The following is a 25,804-nucleotide window of genomic DNA, read 5'->3' on the forward strand; positions in this document are numbered from 1 at the left end:
TTCTTTTGCTTTCACAGTTTCTTTTATAAGAAAATAGACTCATTAAAATTTAATTACATAATTTATTCAGCTTCTAACTCAACTCCCACAGTTTATGGTGATTTTCCAAAATCACGTTACTGTTGCTGTCCCAAGCAGATTTATTACCAATTCATTCTTTCACACATTCTTTCCATGCATGTTATTTAAACATGCATATCACCAATCTATCATCACATATCTATAATTTCACTTAAGCATAATCTCTATTTCATCATTTTAAAACATTCAACACCGACTAGTCATGCTTACAAGCCTAAGCCGAATATCATTTTAGACATTTGAGAAATCATTTCTCACTCAACTTATCACTTCATACCATATTATCAAAATGAACTAATTATACTTATATAAACACTATCAAAGCCGAAACCTATGCATAACATTACTCATATCATTCAAAATCACATTCAAAAAAAATATCGTGAATAATGCCGAATCCTTAAGTGTTCCAACATCTAATTTACTCAATTCAACACATCAAAACAACATTTGTTCAAGACATCAAATATAAAATGCATAATACTTGAACATTTATACCGAATTTGCTAGCACACAAGACCTTTGGCCGAATGTCATTAAACTCTAGTCACCTAAATTTTTATTCTTTAAAACACATCCAAAACCACATTCGGCACCTCCAAACAATAATTTAGATATTCTCAAGTTCATTCACAAGTACAATTACATAACATATAAAGCATTAAACATTTTTCAACATGAATCTATAACATGACCAAATACTCATACACACATATATATATATATATATATATATATATATATATATAAAACAGAACTCAAATAACACAAAAATCTCCTTTCCAAAGTGCATATATACACATACATACGGCAACTTCCATTCTTACCTCCCAACAATGAATTCAACTTATTCAATTAAGCTACATTAACATATAAAAACATCTTCCAAAAAAAACTCATCAAATTATCACAAATTTATCTACTTGCCGAATGGTTTTATTTATTCAAGAATTCATGAATCTAAGCTATGGGTTAACTAGACTATACACTTATCAACTTAATCTCAATATCAATTAGAATAAAATCACAATGCATACCTTTCAATTGAAATAGCCATGGCCGAATGCCTTGGTTTCTTTTTCAATCTTTTCTTTCTTAATTTCGGCAATGAAGAAGAAAGATGAGCATTCTTTAAATTTTGTTTTCTTTACCTTATTTTACTAATTATTATTTTATTTCAAAATAATGCAAATTCTTATTATAATATTTAATTAAACATATATATTGCCCATCAACAATCATTATGGCCGGCCACCATAATAAAAAATTGGATATTTGACATGCAAGTCCAAACTTTTTGTGACATGCATTAATAGACCCCTTTTTAAAATTACCTATCACCTTCCACAATTATTTCACATAAGTCCTATTTAATAATTTCACATACAAATGACAAAATTAGAGTATGAAACTTTCACATATGCATGTACACATATAATAAGCATAGAATATAACAATTAATTATTTTTATGACTCGATTTTGTGGTCCCGAAACCACTTCCCGACTAGGGTCAAATTAGGGCTGTCACAGTACCTCTATCTTTCCCATTACTTTCCTTTCTGTGCCATCAAATGCTCTTACTATGTTCTGACACGTCTTCATATGGGAACTGTCTATAGGTAAACGGTTTAACGTAGCCTAAGGCAACACATTCAATGCGGACCCATTATCAACTAGTACTCCGGGTAGCGTATACCCCTTGGAACGTGTAGTGATATTCACAGCCTTAGTAGACCCCTTACCCCCTGGCGGTATCTCATCATCGCTGAAGGAGATGAAATTGTCAGCACTTATATTGCTGACAAGACGATCTAATTTGTTAACCGAAATGTCATCCGCAACATAGGTTTCGTTCAACACTTTCATCAATGCGTTGCGATGGACCTCCGAATTTAACAGCAGAGCTAATACCGATATGCGATCCGGTTGTTGGTGTAGTTGTTCCACAACACTATACTCACTGTGTCTTAGGAACTTCAAGAACTCCTTGGCTTCATTTTCCATTACTGGCTCATTAACCAGTGGTTCTGATCTCTCGACTTCTTGCTTAAGCATGACGGGTTTCCCTTTTGCTGGTTCGACTTCTGTGTTTGGCGTGTTAATCGAACCCTCATTCTCTACAACTGCTATACTACAATTATAATTCCAAGGCACCCTATGGCTATCTTTATAAGGGGAAGCTGTTGGCCTCTGGATTATAACTCTTGGTGTAACTCTTGCTTCTATTTCACTAATTTTGGGCTTCGAAATAATTATCACTGGTCGGCTGGCTCTGCAGCCTTCTTCACCTGACTCTCCTCCCAGAGAGCATACATTCACCTCTTCGACAGACTCGAGGAACTTTAATTCCTTATTATCCACTAGACCCTGCACTAGGGCCCTGAACTCAATACAATTCTGGATCTCGTAATCTTTCTCATGATGGAACTCACAGTAGTTCTGTGTACCTTAGATTTTATCCCCCAACCCCTGTAGGACTAAACCTCTCTTCTACATTTCCTTCCAACCTAGCTTCAATGGGGTTCTCACCTCTGCGATATTCAGCTTGACTTTCCTCCCCATATTCTCAATTATCACGTTTACCCCTTTATCAATATGACTGGGCAACGGATTCCCGGTACCAGATGTATTATCGAATTTTACAACACTTGCTTTGATGAGCCTTTCTACGCACCTTTTGAACGAGGTACAGTTTTCTATCGAGTGCCCCGTAATCCCTGCGTGGTATTCGCACTAAATATTTGTATCATACCATTTAGGGTATGGGGGTTGTAACGGTTCTAAGTGGAAAGGGGCCACTACGTGTGCATCGGACAACTTTTTGTACAGCTCCGTATACGTCACTGGTATAGGAGTGAACTGGAACCTCTCTGTATTCTGCCTTGTGTTAGGCTCTCACCTTGGTGTGGCCTGCTGGCCTGTGACTATCGTTCTCGATTGATTAACGGTGACAAGTTTTGAATAGCTTGAGCTCACGTTGCTTACCTCGTTTTCTTTTTTTTTCGGGGCTGACCTTCTCGTACTTTCCCCCGTTTCTATCTTCCCGCACCTTATTACATTTTCTATCATTTCGCCAGACATCACTATGCTTGCGAAACTCTTAGTTGCGCTCCCCAACATATGATTAATGAAAGGTGCCTTCAAGGTATTAATAAACAACATAGTCGTTTCTTTTTCCAGCAATGGTGGTTGGACTTGCGTAGCGACTTCCCTCCACCTCTGGGCGTATTTCCTGAAGCTTTCACCTGACCTTTTCTCCATGTTCTGTAATGTAATCCTATCAGATGCTATATCAGTCACATGGCCATACTGTTTTATGAAAGTCTGCGCCAAATCCTTCCATGATTTGACCTGAGCACGGCTCAACTGATTGTACCATTTGGCTGCGGCCCTGGTCAAACTATCCTAAAAACAGTGAATCAGCAAATGGTCATTATTGACATATCCCGTCATTCTCCGGCAGAACATCGTAATGTGAGCCTCAGGGCAACTGATTCCATTATATCTTTCAAATTCTGGCATCTTGAACTTCGACGGAAGTACTAAGTCCGGGACCAAACTGAGTTCCTTTGCGTCAACTCTGTAATAATGATCAGCACTTTTTAACTCCTTGAACTTCTCCTCTATCCATTTGCACCAATCCTCGAGCTGCTTTAGGAGCTCCTCCCTTACTTTTTCCCCTTCAACCTCATCGAAGTTAGGGATCGTGGGATTTGCCATATTGTCTCCAAGGTTAGAACACAAGCCCGTTGGGAAGTTTACCGGTGCCGAAGTGTCAGCTTGATACAGAGGTTTAACATTAACTGACACCCTTGGTGGCTGTGTTTGAATGTTTACTGGGGCGAAGCTTGTAGGACAAGCAGAGTCATCGTTGTCATTCTCAGTATCACCCATAGGGCTTTTTCCTTTGTCAGACCCTCCCTTCAGTAGCTGTGTTAGCTGGCACATTATTTTGTTCGTGACTCAAGATGTTTTTTCGGGACTCCAAAGATTTGATCCTCATCTCCTCTTTGGATCCTAGCCACCGTTCTTGCATCCGAGCTTCTGATTGCTCCTGCATCTCCTTTTGTATTTGTTCTAATTTCTCTAACCTCTGATTCATATCCCTTATTTTCCTCCGTGTATAGTAGCGATGTTCCAGGGTAATTAGATAAATTATCACTAATTAATACTATTTTTTTGTGCAATTTAATGTTTATGATGCTATGCAATACAAATGCATGACATGAATGCAAAAAGGTGTCAATCTGATTCAATTTTATTTAGAATAACTTTACTAAAAGATAAAATCCTTTACATAAAAAATAGACTACATATACGGCCTAGCCTTTATGCCCAGAGCTCTAACTTTTTTAAGAAGTTCAGCCAGCTCTTGGCCTCGGTTCGATACTGACTCATATTTTACACTTAATACATCAGCTTGGACGGCCAGGATTTGTAAATGTTCCGCCACTTCTCGAATCTGAACTCTAGCTTCTCCCATGAGGTGACTTCTATCTCGAACCTTATTCTAAGACCGGTGAAGTTACTCCTCCAGTTGCTCACTATTTGCTTCCAGTGATTCAATTCGGTGTTCACAATCCTGTAGCGCAGCCTCAAGTTTTTCTATCTTCCCCTTCAGATTCTCGATCTCACTTAAGCTAGCCTTTAATTCCATTATAGAGTTGCGACTATGATGCTGATGCAATGTCTTTTCTAACTCTGTTATTCGAGCTCTTAACGTCTCATTTTTGCTTTGGCTCTCTGATGTAGTTCTTTTCAGGGCTTCCTCTCGTGCTCGAGCATCACAGAACCTCCTCTTCCATTGATCGGCCTTAGACTTTTCTTCTTGGATTTCTTGTTGCCATTGCTTCGATGTTTTTCCCAACCCGGCAGTTCTCATCGACATACGCAGCTCCTTGTAATCATTCTTCAGATTGTCCAAGTCTTCTTCAGCTTTCTTTTTCCTCTTTCTTAGTTTCTCGGCATCTAATTTATGGACGTCAATGTCCAATTTTAGATATACCTTCTCCTCTTCGAGTTGCTCTATCTTTTTCCCCAACTCTGAACTTCTCTTCTTAAAATCTTGTTTTATAATTTCCAATTCGGAAGGAACCACTCACAGATACTCCTCTATCGGTTGAGCACCCTCTAAACTCGACCCAGGGATATTATCGTTAACTCGTCTACTCAACAATCCATCATACTCAGGGGTCGTCATCGGATCTACAGCCAATCCTTCCACTCGACGAGTTTGATTCCAAGCATTAGAAATCTCTTTAACCCTTTTCTTGTAGTCTCTCTTATACGAAAATTCATATTGAGTAAGCCTATGGGTTACCGGTATGAACTGTCTTGCTGCATATTACCTAAGCACGAGCAATGGAGCATATCCAATGGCTCCCCAGATCCCAAGCAAAGGGACCCAATCGAAACTCTCACATCGAAAAAGAATTTTGTTAGGCATCCACCAAGGTGCTTTCCACTCAATGTCCTCTCCCTGGAGATTCCGCAGGAGCGCGATCCAGTTTTCTTCCAATATGTCATCTCTTCTGGGTGTAGCTGCTATCTCCTTTAATGGGGAATAATTCCCAAAGAAAGCTCGATAATGACCTTTGTCTATCTTCCAAAAATGACTGTGAAATCATACTAACAATAACTGTGCACACCCTATAAATCTGCCCTCACCGGTCCTTCTACACGCGTTCAAGGACCTGAATGTCTCAGCTAAAATTGCAGGAACTGGTGTGACTCTTTGTTAAGTCGGTCGAATAGATCTGTGACCGCCTCATCAACATATCCCAATGCCCTAGGGAAGAGCATCAACCCGTAGATACTCAAGGCAAAGACGTCAACTTTCTTCTTCATATCAGGATGTGTTAGGATCAAATCTCGCAAATTCTTACATGGGATGCACTTACACTCCCCTTTCTGCTTGATACTTGCCGTAACCCACTGTTCGCTCATTTCAGTAATATTCATTAGCTTTTTCGAAAACGCCGGAACATAAGCAACTCTTGAATAGGCCTTATCGACTTGTACCTTCAGACAATTTAATAAAGCTGTATACTTCTCCACCATGGGTACTAAATCCACCCTTCCAAACGTGAAGCAGCTATATGCAGGGTTCCAATACTGAGCAAGGGCCCGGAACAAGTGTTTGTCTATTTCAATATTAAGTAGGTACGGTAGATCTCCATTGTTGCAATGGAATAATTGTTTAGCCTCATCATCTCACTGATCCCATATCTCCTTCAATTCCTGATGATTATTTTGAGTCACGCTAATGCGAGTATAATCCCATAACTCAGATTTGTATCCCTTGGCTAGGCTGTCTCCCTTCTCTAATTGTGTTATCTCTGACCATTTACGGAGAACCGCATTATTTTTTACCTTATCAAAGAATTTGTCCCCCATGACGAGCTTTCTAATTCAGAAAATTGAACACGAATTGACACCTTTCAAATGTGGAATGACATGCAAATATGGCAAAACAAAACACAGCAAGTTAGTATCATCTGTCAGAAACATAACTCAAAGTAAAGAAAATAGAAACAAGCACCTATTGGGGGTAATCACTAGGGTTTAGCGTAGTTCTTCCAAAGATGGGCCCTTAAGGTTCCTCTATATGTTGTTTGGTTCTAGAGTTGAGGTACCTGAACCAAGAGATTCCTCGATCCTCACCCATTATAGGCTCATATAGACCGAGTTCAGTTCAAGGGGATACATCCCTATGGCTGCACGGAGATGAAAACCTCACGAAGACATAGGTACAGATGTATTCCGAAAGCGATCCACTATCCTGCACGAAGGTGAAAACCTCACGAAGGAAATAGCTTCTCACTCCCACTTAAGAGGTGTGACCACAACGGTCATGCAATGCCATGACAGAAGATATAAAAGAACTTTGAAAAAAAATGCCGGAAAAACATAACACCAAACAGATAAAATGCAATAAGAGGATCGTAGACTCAAAACCAAATTCAACTTTCGACAAAAAACAAAAAGTAATCAAATCGCGGCTTAACTCTCTTTAACGAGTCCCCAGTGGAGTCGCCAAGCTGTCGAAACCATTTTTTTAAGTTTTGAAAAACGTGGATCGACTTTAAAAATATGGAGTCGCCACCAATCCTTTTTGAGGTGTGATTGGGCCACCCTATAACTGATCGTTTTAACAAAACATTTGGGCCTATTAAAACAATGATTTTTTTTTGGTCTGCTAAGTTTGAGAAAATGGGCTCAGGAGTCGGTTGCGTACGAGGAAGGATTAGCACCCTCGTAACGCCCAAAAATTGGTACCTATTTGATTAGTTAATGTCTTGGTGTCAAAATTTGAAAAGACTTTAGAGTACGATCATTTTATTTAAAAGAAAACCGGATTAAAATGTAAAGACCTACTCATCTCGAAAGAGAAAAATGCCATATCCAGTAAGTTAGGATTTAACATTTCAGACCTTTGGGACTAAGTTGGTTTTCGATTTTTAAAATTCATGTATGAAGGTTCAAAAGAAGGATATTCGGTCCTCTGGGACTAATGAAAAATTAGAACTCAGTAAGTTAGAGCTCAATCTCTCAGAACTCCCAAATACCGAAGGTTGCCTTGATTTTGGAAATCACTATACTCAGTATAACGCGATGCCACACCCAGTAAGTTAGGGTGCAACGTTTCGAATTTCAAGAATAGGTTTTTATTTGAACCTCATACAATTAGATTTAAGAAGGGTACCCGATTATTTTGGCTCAACGAGGAAAATTGGAACTCAGTAAGTTAGGGCACAATCCTCCCGAGGATCCTAAATATCGAATATTGCCTTTATTTTGAAAACAATCGAGGATAAATCTTTGAATAAAAATGAATTTGGGGCGGTTGAAACTTAACAAAAAAAAATGATGACATGCAATATGAAAATAGCAATATGATAATAAACTTGACAGTGTAAATATTAATACCCAAAATATAATAAATATAAGGAAAATCGACAATAATTAATAACATAACAAACATAGCAATAAAGATATTAGCGATACGAAAATGCATAATAGAAGTGAAAATAATATGTCGAACGATGACGTATATATAGAGTGATAATAGTAAAGTTAAAATATCAATGCTAAACTAGAGAAAGTGAAAAATAATAAATAATAATAATTTAGTATAAAAATATTCGATAAAAAAACTATGGTATATAAAAAATAATATAAATAATATAGTAGGTCTAACAAACCCAATCAACTAAGTTAAGGCCAAAGAATTCATTCAATCTGTCACTCTTCACCACGCAACTCCAAAGGCCAGCCGCTGGCAAACATTTCACAGAACATGATCTATTCTCCAATCTAGCTTCACATTGATTACATGAAGGGTCTATTGTAATATGTCGTTTCCATCATTCCGCATCCGTTGGCAATTTTCCATGAACCACAAGCCAAACAAATACTCTCACTCGTTGTGGCCCCTTAATCTTCCAAATCACCTGCCACCTCTTATCAAATTTCCCGATCAGATTCCTCGCTCAATAACTCATATGCCGACTTAGAAGTGAAGGCAGTTCCTTTGTTCCATTTCCAGCCAGGTTTATCCTTGAAATCATAATTCGCCATTGGTGGTTTAACTGCAATAATATCTGGAATAGAGGATGATGGCAAATGATTTTTAAGACATCCATATCTCATTCTCATTTATTGTTAACCATACTACAAACTGACACAGTTTCATTGGGTAGCAAATCTGGATTCAAACAGATCATATCCAATTTCTCATGATTCTTTATTCACTCATCTCTCCAAAAATTAACCTCCTTACCATTTTCAACATTCCAAATCACACCATCCCTAACAGCTTGTAAGATCTAGTCCACCTATCTTTCATTTATTTTTTTACAGATGATCTTGTGGTACTTGCGGAGGCTACAATTGATCAAATGATGGTGGTGCGTCAAGTGATGAAAGTGTTTTGCAATTTCTCTGGCTACAGAGTGAGCAATGAGAAAAATATACTATGTATTTCTTAAAGAATGCTTCTAATCAAATGAAGGATCTGATAAGTGGAGGGTTGAGTTATAATTCTGTTGAAGATCTTGGGAAGATCTTGGGTGTCCCTTTTTTGCATCGATGAATCACGAAGGCTACTTTCCAGCATCTTATCAACAATATAAGACAGAAGTTAGCCGGCTAGAAGGCGAGTGCTTTGTCTTTGGCTGGACGAATTACACTTGCTAAAGCGGTACCGTCAACCATACCTATTTATGTGATACAATCAACCGTTGTCCCAAAAGGTGTTTGCTTGGAAATGGAGAAAATAATCCGCAACTTTGTGTGGGAGAGCACGAATGATAAACGGAAGATTAGTCTAATTAAATGGGAAGAAGTGTGCAAACCAATTAAAAGTTGTGGACTGGGATTTAAGAATTTGAGCAAGCAAAATGATGCTTTCTTGATGAAGATAAGTTTCAACATTATTCGACATTACAATCAGCTTTGGGTGCAAGTTCTTCGTACCATGGTACAAATGTGTTGAAAAGGTACCACAAACTTTGCGCATAAACAATGCATTGCAGTTATGGAAAGGACTGAGTAAAGTCTGGGAAGCTGTCAGGGATGGTGTAATTCATCTACGATATTGATTGTTATTTATAGTTTGTACAACAGGAAATATTAACAAGGAAAAATAAAAGCATAAGCAAACACTTCTATTTAGATGATTTATTAAAATCACCGTGAAATTATGTTACCTTGATGATGTGCTTGAGAGGAAAAGAGGAAGGATAATATAAGAGAATTAATGATGTGCTTAAGCGGAAAAGTGAAAGGGTAAAATGTGAGAATTGAAAAGGTAAAAATAAAATTAATCTTAAATGTATTTGATAGAAAAAAAAATGTTAATTTTAAATATGTCAAATAATTATTAAAATTGTATAATCATATTAAAAGTTTTTGACATCATCTTCAAACAACTTTCTACTTTGTTCAATCATCCTTACCAAGGGCAAAATCAAAAATTCCTTTTAGGGATCGAAATTAAATTATAATTTTATAGTAATAAAATGTAATATTATTATTTTAATAGTTTATATCTTTATATTAAATTAATTTTTTATATTTTTAAAGAATTAAAATGTAATTTCATCTTTATTAATTTAAAATTTTAAATTTTTTTAAAAATTTAAATAAAAATTTTTACATTGTAAGGCCGCTGATCCCAACCTTTTGCCATGTTCTATAATCTCTAAACAGCTTTCTTGTGACCTAGCTTTTGCATTTTTCAGCCTCTAAAAACGTATGCATGAAAATAATATATTTTTCAACCTCACGTGCTCCTTTAATGTGCATGGAGGGTTTTTAGGTCTATACACTGTAGTGAACAATTTGAAGGATCAACTTCACCACCTTTCCATAAACTACACTAATTTTCTAAATAATTGAGGAAGTTTGATTATTTTTTTCTAGAAACTCATATATACTTTTTTAAAAACAAAACCCAACACATATATAAATAAACTTATATTTGGATGCTTTCACTAAAAAACCTTATATTTGGATACAAATTACCAGTCACGTTACGGCGTTAGGGAAAATAAATCCAATTTCTTCCGGGTCCTAACCCACCCCATATTCAAAAAAATTCCAAGGCAAGTCAAAAGTCAAACCCCCTTTTCTTGGGTTCAGGGTAACGCTAAGGAATCCACCGCTGCATTCCGTTACAATGGCACGATTCCCGAGATCCGCAATCCCGCGCCTCCTCTACACCTTCTTCTCCAGCAAAACGAGGAGGTTTTACCCCTCGCCAACAGCCGCCCTTCTACTAGGGAATTTTGAGGTCCGTCAATTCTCAGCTGGCAACGTCGCGCGAGCCAAGGATGCCAAAGAACCATGGTGGAAAGAGTCCATGGAACGACTCCGAAACATCGGAATTTCTGCGCACATCGACTCGGGCAAGACCACTCTAACGGAGCGGATTCTTTATTATACCGGCCGGATTCACGAGATCCACGAGGTTCGTGGCAAAGATGGCGTAGGAGCAAAGATGGATTCCATGGATTTAGAGAGAGAGAAAGGGATTACTATCCAATCTGCTGCCACGTATTGCACCTGGAAGGATTACCAGGTTCGTCAGTGGTTTTAATTTGATCTAATTTGACAGTTTCTTTTTTTTTTTTTTGAAAGCTGTGCATAAATTTTATCTACTGTTTTAGATTAATATTATCGATACGCCTGGTCATGTTGATTTTACGATTGAAGTGGAGAGGGCGCTGCGTGTTCTTGACGGTGCCATTTTAGTTTTGTGTAGTGTTGGTGGTGTACAAAGTCAGTCAATTACTGTTGATCGACAAATGAGAAGATATGAGGTACCGAGACTCGCCTTTATTAACAAGCTTGATAGAATGGGAGCTGATCCATGGAAAGTGCTCAACCAGGTATATATTTTGGATGTATATTCATGTAACCGAGCTGAACTTCACATCTTTAACAGTGGCACACTTGTAACTTTTGTGTCTGTTGTCAGGCGAGGTCTAAGCTTCGACATCATAGTGCAGCTGTGCAAGTCCCAATTGGCCTTGAAGAAAACTTTCAGGGTCTTATCGACCTTGTGCAACTAAAAGCTTATTATTTCCATGGATCCAGCGGGTTTGTTTATTTATGGTTCACTTAATTTTTCTGCGAGTGTAGAGCCTTTTTCATTTCTTTGACTTTCTTCAATCATATTCTAACTATTTCAGAGAAAAAGTTGTTGCGGAAGAAATACCAGCAGATATGGACGTGATAGTTGCAGAAAAGAGACGTGAACTGATAGAAATGGTGTCTGAAGTAGATGATAAACTAGCTGAAGCTTTTCTAAATGATGATCCTATTTCATCTGTTGATCTTGAGGTCTGTTTGAGGAATGATCCTTTATTTACTAATTTAGTTTCCAATGACAGAGTGTACCTAAGTTGATATTGCCATCCAATATCAGTTTTGAACTTAAAAAATGGCAGATAAAATAGTTAAAAAATGGCAGAGAAAATAGTATGGTTGCCTTCATTGTTACTTTACATGCATCAAATCATCAAAGTTGATACTTGTTTCTGAAAATTAATAGTGGATGTGATGTCCTCCGATCGAATTTTGAATGATCCTGCATGTTGAATAGTTCTTCATCTTTCTGTCTATGTACTTTAGACCGATTGTTCTTTTTCAGACCTTGAATGTTAAAAAAATGTGAAATTAGCTTAAAGATTACCCTAGTGTAAACCAAGGAACTTTAATTCTAAATGATGCTATTTTCCTTTTTACTTGTCCTCTTTATGAACTTCCTATGAATCCTAAAATTTGGAGCAGGAAGCAGTTTGTAGGGCAACCATAGCTCGAAAATTTGTACCTGTATTCATGGGTAGTGCGTTCAAAAACAAGGTACTTATGATCAATTCTGTTCTTTGGTTTCTGTTAAATTCACAATCAACCAACTTGTGCAATAAGGCACCACACCCAATTGGATACCCTTTCTCATATTGTTTGGAAGGGATAAACATTATGTACTTCATTTGACTAATTTTCCGGGTTATGAGATGCCATTTCTTAGATGCTTTCTCTTATGCTCAGGGTGTACAACCACTTTTGGATGGTGTTCTTAGTTACTTGCCATGTCCAATTGAAGTCAGTAACTATGCTCTTGATCAAACAAAAAATGAAGAGAAGGTATAAGATTGATAGTGCAACTCCAATGAATAAAAGGGCTTTTACCAACACTGATGTGAAACATTTACTTCTTTCTTTTCATGTAATCCTTAGAATTCTCTTGTAGGTTATGTTGCCCGGAACCCCAGATGGATCACTTGTGGCATTAGCTTTTAAGTTGGAGGAAGGCCGGTTTGGTCAGCTAACATATCTAAGGTAATTCTACTGCATCATTTTCTATTGATTTTTTGCATTACATTAGTATTTAGTGCTTCTATTATGCTAACAGTATTTGAACTGATGAAGAGTCTACGAGGGTGTGATTCGAAAGGGTGATTTTATAGTGAACATAAACACAGGCAAGAAGATTAAGGTTAGTTAACTTATTGCTTCATGTTTTCTTTGGCCAATTTTTTAATCCCCATTTTTTTTAATTTCCCTTCGTGATCTTGTTAGGCAACACAACATTGTTCCATTTTGCCTGTGAGAACCTGCACATCCCAAGTGTTGTATGGGAGGTCTTTTCTTTGTTTCTTTTTTTTGCAAGTGTGATTTGGTCTTGATCTACGAAGAGTAAGATGCACTTCTAGAAATACCACATATCTAAAACCAAAATATGACTTTAGATAGTTTTTGTGATTAATGGCAGAAACAGTATTGGGTAAAATTTTGAAAAGTAGTTATCCGTTATATATGCCATATACTTGCCATACATGCAATTATGCATGTTAGTTTCACCCAGACAAGCAAGGTGGCTATTCATCAAAATTGAGAAAAATTGGCCCTTTTTGTTAATATAATGCTCTTAAATTGTGGTCCTGTTAGGTCAGAACATGTGCTGTTATTGGTATTGTGGTTGATGTGATCCACTTTCATGATATGAAATTACTTTTCCTTATTTTTCAATGCAATTTGTTTCTCTTTTCCTTGCTGTGCTAACCTGGATTTTGGAGTTCAGTCTACATGCTAAATGTTTACCATTTTATCCCAGGTACCTCGTTTGGTTCGGATGCATTCTGATGAAATGGAGGTTTGATTTTACTTGATATCAGTCTTAGTTGTTATCTGAACTGTTCTGTTTTAGTCAATTGGTAGATTTAATATTGTTCTGTTTGTGGTTCATAATACTCAGGACATTCAAGAGGCACATGCTGGGCAAATAGTTGCAGTTTTTGGAGTAGACTGCGCTTCAGGTCCTATTCTCACTAAGCTTATTTCTATACACAAGTAAAGCTTTAATTCTTTGATGTTATATATTTATTTATTCAAGGAGCTTGACTACACAACAGGAGCAGTAAAAATGCCAAAAAAAATGTTGGTTGAGTATACAAAGCCATGTTTTCCCACTTCTTTTTTTGCTTTAAAAAAAAAAACCCAGGAAAGGCTTTCAAAGAATTACCATAACATTTGGCATTGTGTTTCCAGGTGATACATTTACGAATGGATCTGTCAAATACACCATGACCTCTATGAGTGTCCCTGAACCAGTGATGTCATTAGCTGTTCAGCCAGTTTCAAAAGATTCAGGAGGCCAAGTGAGTGCTTTTTGGACTCATATAAATGCATATGTTGATGCACTCCATCATAGCATATGATGTTAACTACTGATGAATCTTGTGTTTCTCTGAATTAGTTTTCAAAGGCATTGAACCGTTTCCAGAGAGAGGATCCTACATTTCGTGTAGGGTTGGATGCTGAAAGCGGGCAGGTTGGAAAATTTATTTTCGATGACTCTGATACTATTCACAACTCTATTTTGCATTAACTGACTGACAGTGTTATTGTTATTATTTATTTACATAGACAATCATCTCTGGAATGGGGGAGCTTCATCTCGACATATATGTGGAAAGGATCCGGAGAGAATACAAGGTCTTGACCCATTTGTTTAGCATATAATATAAGAGTTTCTAAGATTATTATGATGAAATTCATGTTTTAAATAATTTATACTTCCTGAAAACAGGTTGATGCAATTGTTGGAAAGCCTCGTGTGAATTTCAGGGAGACTATAACTCAGCATGCTGAATTTGATTATTTACACAAGAAACAATCTGGAGGACAGGGTCAATATGGTCGAGTATGTGGGTAAGTAGCAATGATCTGTCTTTGGCTTGTATTTCTATTAACATCATAATAATATCTATCTTGTATTTAAATTAGATGCAGTTCCTTGACACCTGAATCACTTGTCTGAAACCACTCTTCTTCTCTGATTCTGTTCTGGACTAGTTGTTTTACAGTATCAGATTTGGTTTTGGAAGATTATTACTTGTCCACTGATATGGATATGTTGGTTTCTTGTATTGATAGGTATGTTGAACCACTTCCACCTGGGTCTCCAATAAAGTTTGAATTTGAGAACATGATTGTTGGACAAGCTGTACCATCAAACTTTATTCCTGCAATTGAGAAGGGTTTCAAAGAAGCTGCAAATTCGTGAGTATATTTATTTTACTCCCTTATTCTCGAAACTCACTCATCAATACAGAATGATTACTTGTGCACTTAGTATTGTTGTGAGTATAAATTGATGTACTGCTTCCATATTCTTTTGTACAGGGGTTCATTAATTGGACATCCAGTTGAAAATATAAGGATTGTTTTGACTGATGGTGCATCTCATGCAGTAGATTCTAGTGAGCTTGCGTTTAAGTTAGCTGCTATATATGCATTCAGACAGGTACCTGTCTAATGTTCTTGGGATGATATTCTATGAAATGATTAGTTCATATCTTTTGCTTTCCCTTTTATTCTTTTTGGCAGCCTTTTGTGGATTTTCTTATTTTCACTTGTGAAACAGTGTTATAGTGCTGCAAGGCCTGTGATACTGGAACCTATAATGTTGGTTGAGTTGAAAGTACCAACAGAATTTCAGGGTACAGTAGCTGGTGATATCAATAAGTGAGTCTATCCTTTGTTTTATACTTGATGTTTTTGGACTTGGCGATTCTTTGATATTCAATCTGATTTTCTACATCCTCAACTATTTGTAGGAGGAAAGGTGTTATTGTTGGAAATGACCAAGATGGAGATGATTCTATAATTACTGCCAATGTAAGTGAAACTTGTTTTCTCTTGAAAGGTTCAGCTTAGCTGCATATCCAAGCAAATTTCTTACGAACTCTGGAATTTGCACTTGGAGTTTGTCCACGGTCTTTCATGAATTCCCTTGTTAACTCAGGTTCATATCTTTCATGAATTCCCTTGTTAACTCAGGTTCATCTTTATTGAAATACCTATGTTGATATTCTGGTTTTCAGATATTTTAGCATTCGTGCCATAGTGCTCAAAGAAAATCATTAATCATTTTGTATCGTGGGAATGTGATGTTATACTTGTGCATATTCCGATGTCTGTGTCCTGCATGTAGAGTCCTGATTTGCCATCACAAGTAGCACATAAAAATTAAGCCCCCTTTCTCCAAAGAACTGAATATCATTTTTCTTGTCTTTCTAGGTCCCGTTGAACAATATGTTTGGGTACTCAACAATGCTTCGATCAATGACACAGGTGAGTGTGTGAGGTACAGAATCATTTCATAGAAATTGGCTTGATCCTTCTGAGGTGTGGATTTGTTTTATCATATGTAAGATGTAACATTCTGTATACAGGGAAAAGGTGAATTCACAATGGAATACAAGGAGCATTCACCGGTTTCTCAGGATGTGCAAATGCAATTAGTGAGCACTCACAAGGCCGATAAAGCTGAATAAATAACGAGCAAGATTGCTTGAAGATTGAAGAACTGGGCACAAGTTGTATAATCTGTTTTTATTAATTCTTGCTCTATTTATTGCAGCCATATGTTTGATCATCTTTTAAGTCGCAAAAATTTTGAAAGCACAAAATAATGTGCAAACTGCCGTTTCTCGACCATCATAGATGAATGTATCTTTTCTTAGCAGAATAAGATTCCATGTATTTTTCCAACTTATGGCTAACCATAGCAACTAGTTAAATGCTTCTCTCTGTTTTGTGGGGAGCTCCAGATTTGGCTCAGATTCACTGAGAGGTGCAAAGTACTGATCCACCATATCGTCCGACACTTTTTCTAAGCTTGGAGGTTCCCACTACATCTCCGAAGATTTAAAATAAAAATAAATACAAGTTTGGCAACAGAATCCAGAAAATCATTAGGCGTTCGAAATGTAAAAAGGGTGATACCTTTGGAGCAAAGTCTTTGTGCACCACTCGTGCTCTGACACCCTGAAATGAAAGAAAATAACTGATTTAAGTCCATGAAATTTTATTCATTTACTGGAAAGTGCAAAATCTAAATGGTTCTGTACCTCGCAGAAGTCATTGGAGATTCGCTTAGATATCCCTTGAAGGGACATCCGATACTCACGAACCAAGCACTGGTCAAGGGTTTGAAATCTGCCTTCTCGTACCTGAATCACTATAAGAGCACCATGAACAATGCCTGATTTCCATTCAAAGGGGAGGAAGGGGGATGGCAGTTAAAGAAGCTCACCGATCTCAAAGACACCTTCAAGCTCAATGGTGAAGCTTCTTTAAGTTTCTTTAATGTGGAATTGCACCATGCATCATTTGTTGCAGATGCCTCACTTTCCTGAAAAAAAACTACCAGTAAATTATAAAAGAAAGTTCACTGCAGCTTTAGTTTTGATAAATATATTATGTTACATCAATTTTCCAATATATTGGAAAGGAACTAGATGTGGGAAATGATTATATCCTGCAAATTTTGTTGTGGCTGAAATCTTCTTACTCGCAAAACAGATTGATTTTAACACGCATTTTATATTAGTAATGGGCCCATTTTAGCACACATTTTAGTGCACTCAACAGGTGGTGTAGCTATGTAAAGATATATTATTCCTTTATATTGTTGCTTTAAACCAATGCCTTCTTGCCTTTGCTTTTTCTAAATGCTTTCATGAAACAACTTCAGCTTTCTAACTTATATGATCTGAAAAAGATAAACAGAAGGAAAGAAAGTGCTTACCACAGCATCGATAATTTCCTCAACTGTGTCATGGCCAAAACATTTATTGAGCACTTCAATCCTATATATGTAACATGCATAATGGGACGAAATTCAAAATAATGAATCATTTATTATAATAAAGAAAGAAAGAAAAAAGAAGAAAGCACTGGATTGCTAGCAGTTAGAGCCAGTAACAGAAATATGGTCTCCCATATGAGAAAACTAACCTGTGCAGCGCACTAGTCTTTTCAGGATAGACTACATCACTATATTTCTCCAAACAAGACTCAATGACAGAAGGATCATCGGTAACCAAATTTCCAAGCTCTTCTTCAATCAGTGGAAGCTTCTGTTATTGTAACAAGTGCACCAATCTTATATAACCAGGGAAGATGAATAAATTGTAAGGAAAAAGAAGCACCCAAGTCAAAAGCCTATCAGTACTAACATCAGTGTTTGAGTAGTGTGTCGCAAGCCCGCAAGAAACCATTTCAGCCCCAATGAGTTTTGCTCCTGTCAGACCCAAGTACTCTCCTGGCAACATATTTGTTTAAGTGGAAGGATGATTGTTCTAGTTTTATAGTGAAATACAGTAAATCCATGACTGAACATATACATTACAGGTCCAAGAAGCCAGTAAAGAAAAGCAAGTAGAACAGGCATAAAGAAAACATATTGTAAAGGCCTACCTAAGTGACCAGGTAGACGAGAGAGATGAAAGGATGCTCCGGCATCAGGATGGAAGCCAATTTGAGTTTCAGGGGTAGCAAAAACCTGGAAAACCATGTGTCTAAGTTACTTGAATTTCCAAACGGCAATTTTAATATTATGAATGGAGAAAGTGAACAATAAGAGTCCTTTAAACAAGATGATTACAAGGTAACAAATATATAGCCTGAAGTAAACTAAAGACCGTCGAATGAATAGAGGAAAGAAAGAATAACCAAAACAAATCACTGCAACATACGGTTCTATCAGTCGCAAGCCGAAATGTCCCAGGTATCGAAATTCCAGCTCCACCACCCATAGTAATGCCATTTAACATAGACACCTAGAATCGAATCATTACTTTATATATGCATATCTCTATCATCAATTTGTCAGTACTCCGTAACAAATTATCGTTTCAATAAAGCTTCGAAAAGAATAAATCACCAAGTAATGATTATTAGCATTCAAGGAACAGAAGGTAAACACTCACATGAGGCTTCAAGTATGTACCAAGATGGTATATAAAGCTATACAACGTCCTAAAAAAGCCCTTACACTTTTCTATCTTCCCTGCACTAAGAGAATTTAAACGGTAAATAACCATGAAAAATCAACCATACAAAAAATAATGTCTAACAAGAAAGACTTTCAGTACACTACAATCTATTCAGCATACATTTTATTCATCTAGGTTTTACCTTCATTTATCAAATGATAAAGAGCAACAATATCTCCACCTGCACAAAATGCCCTTCCACTGCCCTTTAATTATCCAAAAAGGAAAATCCAAATTGTCAGTTGTCTCTAAACATTTTACTGAACTATTATAATAACAATTAGTATTTAAAAAAATTGAAATTACCTTCATGACCACAAATCCAATATTGGGATCATCTTCCCAAGATGCGTACAATTCATGCAACCTAGCGCCCTGCAATGGGAAGTAATTTCCCGCAAATTGTTAATCTAATCCAAAGAAGATATAAAGCAAACCCCTTGATAACGTAACAGGGATTCAAATGTAAAGAGGAACTTTACTATATTTGTATTGAGAGCATTGAGAGACGAAGGTCTGTTGAGAATCGCTACTCGAGAACTCGCTTTACCTTCAACCAGCACCTAAAGTTTTACATATAAACACGTAAGTATATACCCCATTGATGCCTAAATTGATCTAACCCAAGGTTTCAAGAGACAAAGTGATCAGACTTGATTTTGAAGATCATCAGCAGAAGAATTGATTGGAAGCGAGGATAGGTTTCTCTTCAACCGGATTAGACTGTCACGACGACGACTTGTTACCAAAAGCTTTAAGCTCTGCATTTCGGATTTGCACTCTAAGCCTTGGCTCAAAGTTGAGCAACTGCGGAGAAGAGGAAGCCAAAAGAAATGCCGTGTAGTTGTATTATTAGCCTATCAGAAAAAAAAAAAGTGAAAATGGTGTCCCAAGGGGCTTGTTTGGCGGCTTTAGTGCCACTCTGCCAGCCTAACTAAGGATAGATCTTTTCCAACTTTTGTTTAAGACTGGACTTCCTATAACGGTCTAAGAGCTTTAAGGCCCATAAAACTGGGTTTTAGGGGGTTTTCTTTTTCTTTTTTTTTTTTTTTTTTGGTTTTTAGCTTCATCTTTTTTTCGATGATGAATTACTTGGATTGAATTCAAGCTGTCGTACCTCTCAGAACTTAGGTTAAGAAGTTGGCCTTTTTTTTTTCCGCAAATCTTGATGGTAAACGCTTTTTTCCCTCTTTTTTCTCCTCATATTTTTCTCTTTTCCTCTGAATGGATTATATAACAAACTAAAGTCCTTTCATAATCTTCTGAGACTCTATTTCTTATAAAACAACTCATATATTACCTGGAAAAATTGCAGAAGGTTTTGCGATAAAGCTAAGACCCCTGTGGAGTTTGCTTTTGTAAGCAGCGAAAAGAAGCTGCCCTTGTTGAGGTAATTTTTGGGTTAAACAAATTTTCAACTTTCATAACCTCTGGTTTTACTCTTTTTAATCTTTTGTTCATTTTTATTTTTCAAATTTATTCTTTGATTGTGATTGTTATCAGTTTAAATTGGGAAACCTCTGTCAGGGAATTACAGTTCAGGGACAATCTAATTGTATTGCTTATGGTATAAAGCTACTTATTCATCATTATCTTATTCCATGCCGGCATGTTTATTTTGTTTTCTCTCGTCTAAAGGCCATGGGTTGATTAAAAGCAATCTAGAAAAATTGTGGGAGGGTGTTTTTCTGAGAAGGGCCGGTTCCTTCTCTGTGGGATCCATGATTTGGGGGGAAAGGAAAAGTGTGAATCCACTCGTTTTCATTTCCTCTTAACAAACGAAGAAAGTTGTGGAAAGAAATTAAATTTTCCGTCCACCTCTTTCCCTTCTATCATAGACTGCATGAAATCTGAACTTTTATTTGTTTTGGTTTTTGTAGTTCTAAATATGCTACCAATCTCACTAATTTGAGAAAACTTAGATTTTGCGTCAAAACTTGTCAAATTGGCATGCTATTTTGATTTTTATTAGATTAAAGTAAGTAATTTTGAATTTTCGGTTATTGGATTAGAGTAAGTTGTTTTTTATTTTTCTTGCTTTAATATATTACTGTTCACGTATTTATGTTTTATCACTCTTTTTACGAAAAAACCTAATGTAATTACCAAACCAGAGAGTATTCAATCTAAGCTGGTTCCTCGGGTTTTGCATCTTAATCTTAATGCTTTGTTTTGCCTTAAATATCTAAAGTTGTTGTTTCTTCTCATTGCCTCTTGCTATTTTCCTTCATTGAGAAAGGAAAAAAAAATCTTTACTTTTCGTTCAACCAATTTGAGCAAGATTCTTTTCAGTTTTACTTGAATGTTGTTCAATTTCAGGGTTATTTTTAGGGGATTAAGAAATGGATGAGAATATGAAGCAACTCCAGCAAAGCTTGATTGAGCTTGAAACTGAAGCTGAACATTTACTATTAGCCAGGCACCAGGTAAGCCTTAGTTTATAGTCAGACTCTTAAGTTCCTAGAACAGATAAGTTCACCAGGCCAATAAAATTATATATCTAGGTAACTGTTTAAAACTTATTTGATTCCTTCATAAAAAGTTAAAAGAAATTACCATTTGTATGATACGAATTTTAATTTTTCAAGTAACTGGATGTGTTAAAAGCTATATTAATTGGAAATGCAGCTGGTTGAAAATGATAAAGTGAGAAATGGGAACAGAGAAGCACTTACTGCACTGAGGAAGAGGGCTCGGACAACAAAAACTAGTGTCCCATCTCCCTTTGAGTCGATGATGAAGAATATCGGGAACCCTGCATCAAGACCTTTGGTAAAAGAGGTTTGTGCTACTTGTGGCAACCATGACTCAAATGAGCAGACATGGATGATGTTCCCAGGAACTGATGTTTTTGCCAAGATACCATTTCATGCTGCTCACACTATTTTGGAGACAGGTTTGTTGTTCAAGTTAATTTATTTCGAAGACTTGGGTGTTTACTTTGTTTAGAAGATTATGCTAGTGTTACTGTTTACTAAGAAATTCTGAATAGAGCTTTGTTGAGTAGTTGAATAGATTGGGTTTTATTGCTTGAGATCACCTCAATCAATTCTAGTTGTTGTTATTGTTTGCAGTAACATTATTGTAAGAATCGAGGGCTTAGAACATGATTTCAGAGTTCTAGTTAACAGTCACTAGATTTTTTCCATAGTTCCATGTGCGATGTGCATGTATTATTAATTCTTGTCCTTGCTGTTATTCAGATCAAGCACGGCTGGACCATGAAGCTCAGAAACTTCAAAGCTATGTTAAGGAGAAATCCTTTTTTATATCAGAAAAAGGTGTCCTCGCTGACAAGATCAGTCCTGGTGTGCTTAGATCCTTAGTAGCGTTAAAAGATAAACCATGGTAAGTAGAATTGAGTAGATAGGGGTCTATCTCTATCCTTTGTAGTAACAAACCATATTTCTCCTATTCTGTGCAGCAGCTTTAGTCATAGGTTTTTCCGATTATGTCTTCATTCATTTTATGGAAAATACTTAGACAGCTGGTTGCCATGGAAATCATGATGGATGGATTTGTATGGTGAAAAAGCTAGCAAATTGGCACACAAAATTTCAGTCGTCTTTTGCTTTCACTCTGCGGAAATGAAAATCATATTCTACTCTTTATTCTTGTTTGAGTTGTAATAGCTTAATTTTTAGTGGTGTCGGAACAGTGATTCGAGATCACTAAATCCGACAAATGAGTAGTAAATATTATTAATTTAGTAAGTATAAGTTAAATGTGAAGTTAGGAAAAATTTTGAAATAGTGAAATGTACTAAAATATATATATATATTAAAATAATTAAAATTGAAAACTAAGTATTGAGACCTCGGGAATTTTAAATCGAGCCATAAATATTTTTATAAATATTTATGGAGTGTTAATAAGTTAGTATTAAAGTTTCGTCAAGAAATTTTAAAGTACTGATAGTTAATTGAACAAAAAGAATTAAATTGTATCAAATGCAAAATTGTGGGAAATGATTAAATAGCTTAAATGATAAAAGAAAGAGGGTTTAAAAGGTAAATAGATCCAAAGTCTATTTGGGCTGGACGGCAAGAGCATGAAATCACCAAGAAAATAAGGGGAATTAAGGGTAAAATTAGAAAATTGTAAAATTTACTTAATAAAACTAGGACTAAAGTGGAATTATCTAGATTTCTCTTTATTTTTCTGCATTCTCATCAGCAAAAACACCATGGAAGAGTTTACTTAAGCTGGTTTTTCATATTTTTACTGCAAGTAGGTTCAATTCTTGATTATTTCTTGAAATTTTTGTGTTTTTGTGACTTTTACAACTAGGTCCATTTGTTGAATTCATTAGTTCTTGATTCTATGAAAGAAATTAAAAGTTTCTATGAATATGTGCTGGAAGTATATGATGATTTGACATACAATTAGAGTTTTAAATTGTTTATATGCTGATTTTATTGAAAGAATTGAATAGAAAGTGAATGTTTGGGACCTAAATTGTAAAAGAGTTTGAAGTTAGAGTTTTATGTGGAAATTCTGAATTTCAATAGTTATGAAATAACTTATAATGTCTAGGAAAAGTATTAATTGAGAAAATTAGTTTAATTGAGGGGTTAATTAAGTAATGACTGAATTGTATGAACTGTGAAATTTGGGACAAAATGAAAATCAACATTTTACACTAAAACAGTTTTCGAGAGCAGCAATAGTCTAACTTTGAAAAATCTCCAAAAATTGTAGAAATCTAATTAGAGGATGAATAAAATATGAAATTAAAGCTTATTGAGTCTAGTTTCTTATAGAAGAAACGGTGTAAGCAATGGAATTGTAAATCATGAGATATAATAAGTTTTGTGAGACAATGTTAGAATGATTTCGGGTTCCCCTGTTCTGACTTTGGAAAATCATCAAAAATTAGAGAAAAATAATTAAGGGATTAAATTTATATGTTTAAAATCCTTAAAGAGTCTATTTTCAATATAAATAAGCGGGAACATCATCCGAATCTCAAATGCGATGAGATAATTAATTCTTAGTGAAGAAGAATTCGGAACTGTCGAGACATGACAAAATAGGGCAACTTTAAAGAATAAATTGTATTTATTGGCTAAACCAAAAATTCTGAAAATTTTATGGTAATAAGATAAATAAGTCTAGTTTCAGGAAAATTAGCGGATCTTAATTTGAGTTCAGTAGCTTAAGATATAAATAATTTAGTGACTATGACGCAAATGGACGATTCGAATATACATAAGTAAATAGTGAAATTATTGATAATGTTACTTGTTGCATGTTATATAAATTAAGGATGTGGAATGGAGAGGAGGAGGAGGAAAATATGTATGAATATTCAGCTAGCATAGCTAATTTGTATGTTTTAGGCTCATGGACTAAATTGAATAAAAGTAAAATTTATGGGCAATTTTGTAAAAAAAATGTTAGAAATGACCAATTTGCATGAAATGGATTATTTTATTATTTAAATTACAAAATTAAATGAAATTATTAATTTAGCTCAAGATCAGGGAAAAACATGTTTTAAGGATTAAATTGAAAAGTGTTGAAATTATGGAAAATTCTGACATTTTATAGAATTCATAGGTTGTTATCAATTTGTGTGAGAATAACGGCTGGAAATAAGGATTAAATTGTAATAATTTTATTTTATTTTAACCTAAGGATGAAATCGTCATTAATTAAAAGTTTAGGGGTAAAATGATAATTTTGTTTAGAGCATTAGTTGAATGTATTATAACATGAAATAAATGAAAACGACGATCAAATTTCTTTATAAAGATCCGGATGACTTGAATACAAGACTTGAACGCGGAAAAGAAAAGATATCGAATTAATGAAATATCTGATGAATGAATCGGTAACTCCGGTAATGTTCCGTAACTCTATTCCGGTGACGGATTTGGGTTAGAGACGTTACATTGAGTGACTTACGAAGCAGGTTTCATGATGCATTTCTCAGAGTCATGGTTTATTTCACATTGTAGTGATTTGTTGTACGCAAATATGCTACTTCACTAGTGCATTCATCACAAAAGCTGAATTCTACATGTGCTTTTTTATCCTTTTGTTGAGTGGTGTGAGGTTGCTTTTTTCACATTGTAATGCAATAGACATGTTTTCACATGGTTCTTTGACCCCTTCCAGTCCTTCCACTCGCCAGCCGCCACTAGCAAAAACAAAGGCCAGGCCAGTAATAGTTGTTTATCTCAAGCATCGTCTTGCATACTAGTCTTTTCTTTAGATTATTTATGCTATTTACAACTACCACTGTTGTTGTGCAAGTTGAAAAGGGTGTAGCAAATAATAATCAGGCTATTGATTGAGCTTGTTCCTTTCTGCAGATTTGTTAGATATATGCCTGATGTGAGGAAGCAATCACACAAATAGGAAAGTACTTTTATCGAAGTGAACATTGCACTTTTCAGAGGGGCTGGCAATGAAGTTGGTTTGAATTGTCTTTGAGCAGAAATGTCTGTAGAAAAAGGAGCGTGGAGGAAATTTACCAATCACTGCTGGCACTGTGAACATTGGTTTTATCAAATATGAACATCATCTTTGAATCTAACTCGAGGATAAGCACCTGGTGCTAGGCCATATTGTAAGGACTCTTTCAAAGCATTAATAGATTCACCTTAACAAATGGTTCATCATTCCTGTTTATTTTAAAATGTTTATCTGGGACCAGCGTTATTTTTTTTTTTTTTTATGTAATTGTATTATTGTTGTTAGCTGATGAGATGAGGGGCTAAGAATATGGCATTGTATGATACCGAGCTGCTCTTGTCGGGCTTATTATTCTCAGTACAATAATATATATTTTATATATTAGCTTCTCATTGTCATGAACTTTTGGTAGGAAGACGTGGCCTATTTTGTGTCCTTCGTGTGA

The 25,804-nt window shown here is 35.9% G+C and overlaps 3 protein-coding genes across 8 annotated transcripts; 2 read left to right on the plus strand and 1 right to left on the minus strand.

Annotated features, from left to right (window-relative positions):
• Positions 1–10,602: 10,602 nt before the first annotated feature.
• Positions 10,603–16,628, plus strand: LOC108460235 (elongation factor G-2, mitochondrial-like). Of its 4 annotated transcripts, none has more exons than XM_017759654.2 (20): positions 10,603–11,165; positions 11,254–11,475; positions 11,565–11,686; positions 11,779–11,929; positions 12,380–12,451; positions 12,641–12,736; positions 12,843–12,931; positions 13,022–13,088; positions 13,707–13,745; positions 13,848–13,908; positions 14,141–14,250; positions 14,349–14,423; positions 14,519–14,587; positions 14,682–14,803; positions 15,029–15,154; positions 15,278–15,398; positions 15,519–15,619; positions 15,712–15,772; positions 16,175–16,228; positions 16,330–16,628. In XM_017759654.2, the coding sequence occupies exons 1-20, from the start codon at positions 10,764–10,766 to the stop codon at positions 16,429–16,431; spliced, it is 2,262 nt and encodes a 753-aa protein (XP_017615143.1). In that variant the 5' UTR covers positions 10,603–10,763; the 3' UTR covers positions 16,432–16,628. The 4 variants fall into 4 exon arrangements, with proteins under 4 accessions (XP_017615143.1, XP_017615144.1, XP_017615145.1 ...); XM_017759656.2 differs by having other exon boundaries at positions 10,789–11,165; positions 11,339–11,475; XM_053021937.1 differs by having other exon boundaries at positions 11,034–11,165; positions 11,349–11,475.
• Positions 16,475–19,722, minus strand: LOC108460236 (3-hydroxyisobutyryl-CoA hydrolase-like protein 1, mitochondrial). 2 transcript variants are annotated; one of them, XM_017759657.2, is made up of 14 exons: positions 19,590–19,722; positions 19,419–19,499; positions 19,243–19,311; positions 19,079–19,142; positions 18,871–18,950; positions 18,637–18,720; positions 18,359–18,443; positions 18,118–18,203; positions 17,897–18,018; positions 17,688–17,748; positions 17,193–17,291; positions 17,008–17,109; positions 16,883–16,924; positions 16,475–16,788 (listed from the first exon to the last, which is right to left on the minus strand). In XM_017759657.2, the coding sequence occupies exons 1-14, from the start codon at positions 19,701–19,703 to the stop codon at positions 16,669–16,671; spliced, it is 1,209 nt and encodes a 402-aa protein (XP_017615146.1). In that variant the 5' UTR covers positions 19,704–19,722; the 3' UTR covers positions 16,475–16,668. The 2 variants fall into 2 exon arrangements, with proteins under 2 accessions (XP_017615146.1, XP_052877898.1); XM_053021938.1 differs by having other exon boundaries at positions 16,612–16,794.
• A 251-nt stretch (positions 19,723–19,973) lies between these two features.
• On the plus strand, positions 19,974–25,761 carry LOC108460238 (uncharacterized). Of its 2 annotated transcripts, none has more exons than XM_017759658.2 (6): positions 19,974–20,107; positions 20,252–20,326; positions 21,256–21,362; positions 21,565–21,832; positions 22,140–22,284; positions 22,361–22,530. In XM_017759658.2, exons 3-6 carry the CDS (start codon positions 21,279–21,281, stop codon positions 22,443–22,445), a joined length of 582 nt encoding a protein of 193 aa, XP_017615147.2. In that variant the 5' UTR covers positions 19,974–20,107; positions 20,252–20,326; positions 21,256–21,278; the 3' UTR covers positions 22,446–22,530. The 2 variants fall into 2 exon arrangements, with proteins under 2 accessions (XP_017615147.2, XP_017615149.1); XM_017759660.2 differs by lacking the exon at positions 22,361–22,530 and adding an exon at positions 25,257–25,761 and having other exon boundaries at positions 19,990–20,107.
• Positions 25,762–25,804: the final 43 nt, after the last annotated feature.

This window comes from Gossypium arboreum, chromosome 11 (assembly GCF_025698485.1).
Source record: "Gossypium arboreum isolate Shixiya-1 chromosome 11, ASM2569848v2, whole genome shotgun sequence".
Taxonomy (NCBI): Eukaryota; Viridiplantae; Streptophyta; class Magnoliopsida; order Malvales; family Malvaceae; genus Gossypium; species Gossypium arboreum.

Excerpts from the sequence above, each read along its gene's own strand:
- LOC108460238 (XM_017759658.2), top strand. The coding sequence starts at position 21,279 with ATGGATGAGAATATGAAGCAACTCCAGCAAAGCTTGATTGAGCTTGAA. Across the intron at positions 21,363-21,564 it reads TACTATTAGCCAGGCACCAG|CTGGTTGAAAATGATAAAGT; the intron begins GTAAGCCTTAGT and ends TTGGAAATGCAG. Across the intron at positions 22,285-22,360 it reads GCGTTAAAAGATAAACCATG|CAGCTTTAGTCATAGGTTTT; the intron begins GTAAGTAGAATT and ends TATTCTGTGCAG.
- LOC108460236 (XM_017759657.2), bottom strand. The coding sequence starts at position 19,703 with ATGCAGAGCTTAAAGCTTTTGGTAACAAGTCGTCGTCGTGACAGTCTA. Across the intron at positions 18,204-18,358 it reads TCGTCTACCTGGTCACTTAG|GAGAGTACTTGGGTCTGACA; the intron begins GTAGGCCTTTAC and ends ATATGTTGCCAG. Across the intron at positions 18,019-18,117 it reads CACACTACTCAAACACTGAT|AAGCTTCCACTGATTGAAGA; the intron begins GTTAGTACTGAT and ends TTACAATAACAG.
- LOC108460235 (XM_017759654.2), top strand. The coding sequence starts at position 10,764 with ATGGCACGATTCCCGAGATCCGCAATCCCGCGCCTCCTCTACACCTTC. Across the intron at positions 11,476-11,564 it reads CATGGAAAGTGCTCAACCAG|GCGAGGTCTAAGCTTCGACA; the intron begins GTATATATTTTG and ends GTCTGTTGTCAG. Across the intron at positions 14,424-14,518 it reads TGGATGCTGAAAGCGGGCAG|ACAATCATCTCTGGAATGGG; the intron begins GTTGGAAAATTT and ends TTATTTACATAG.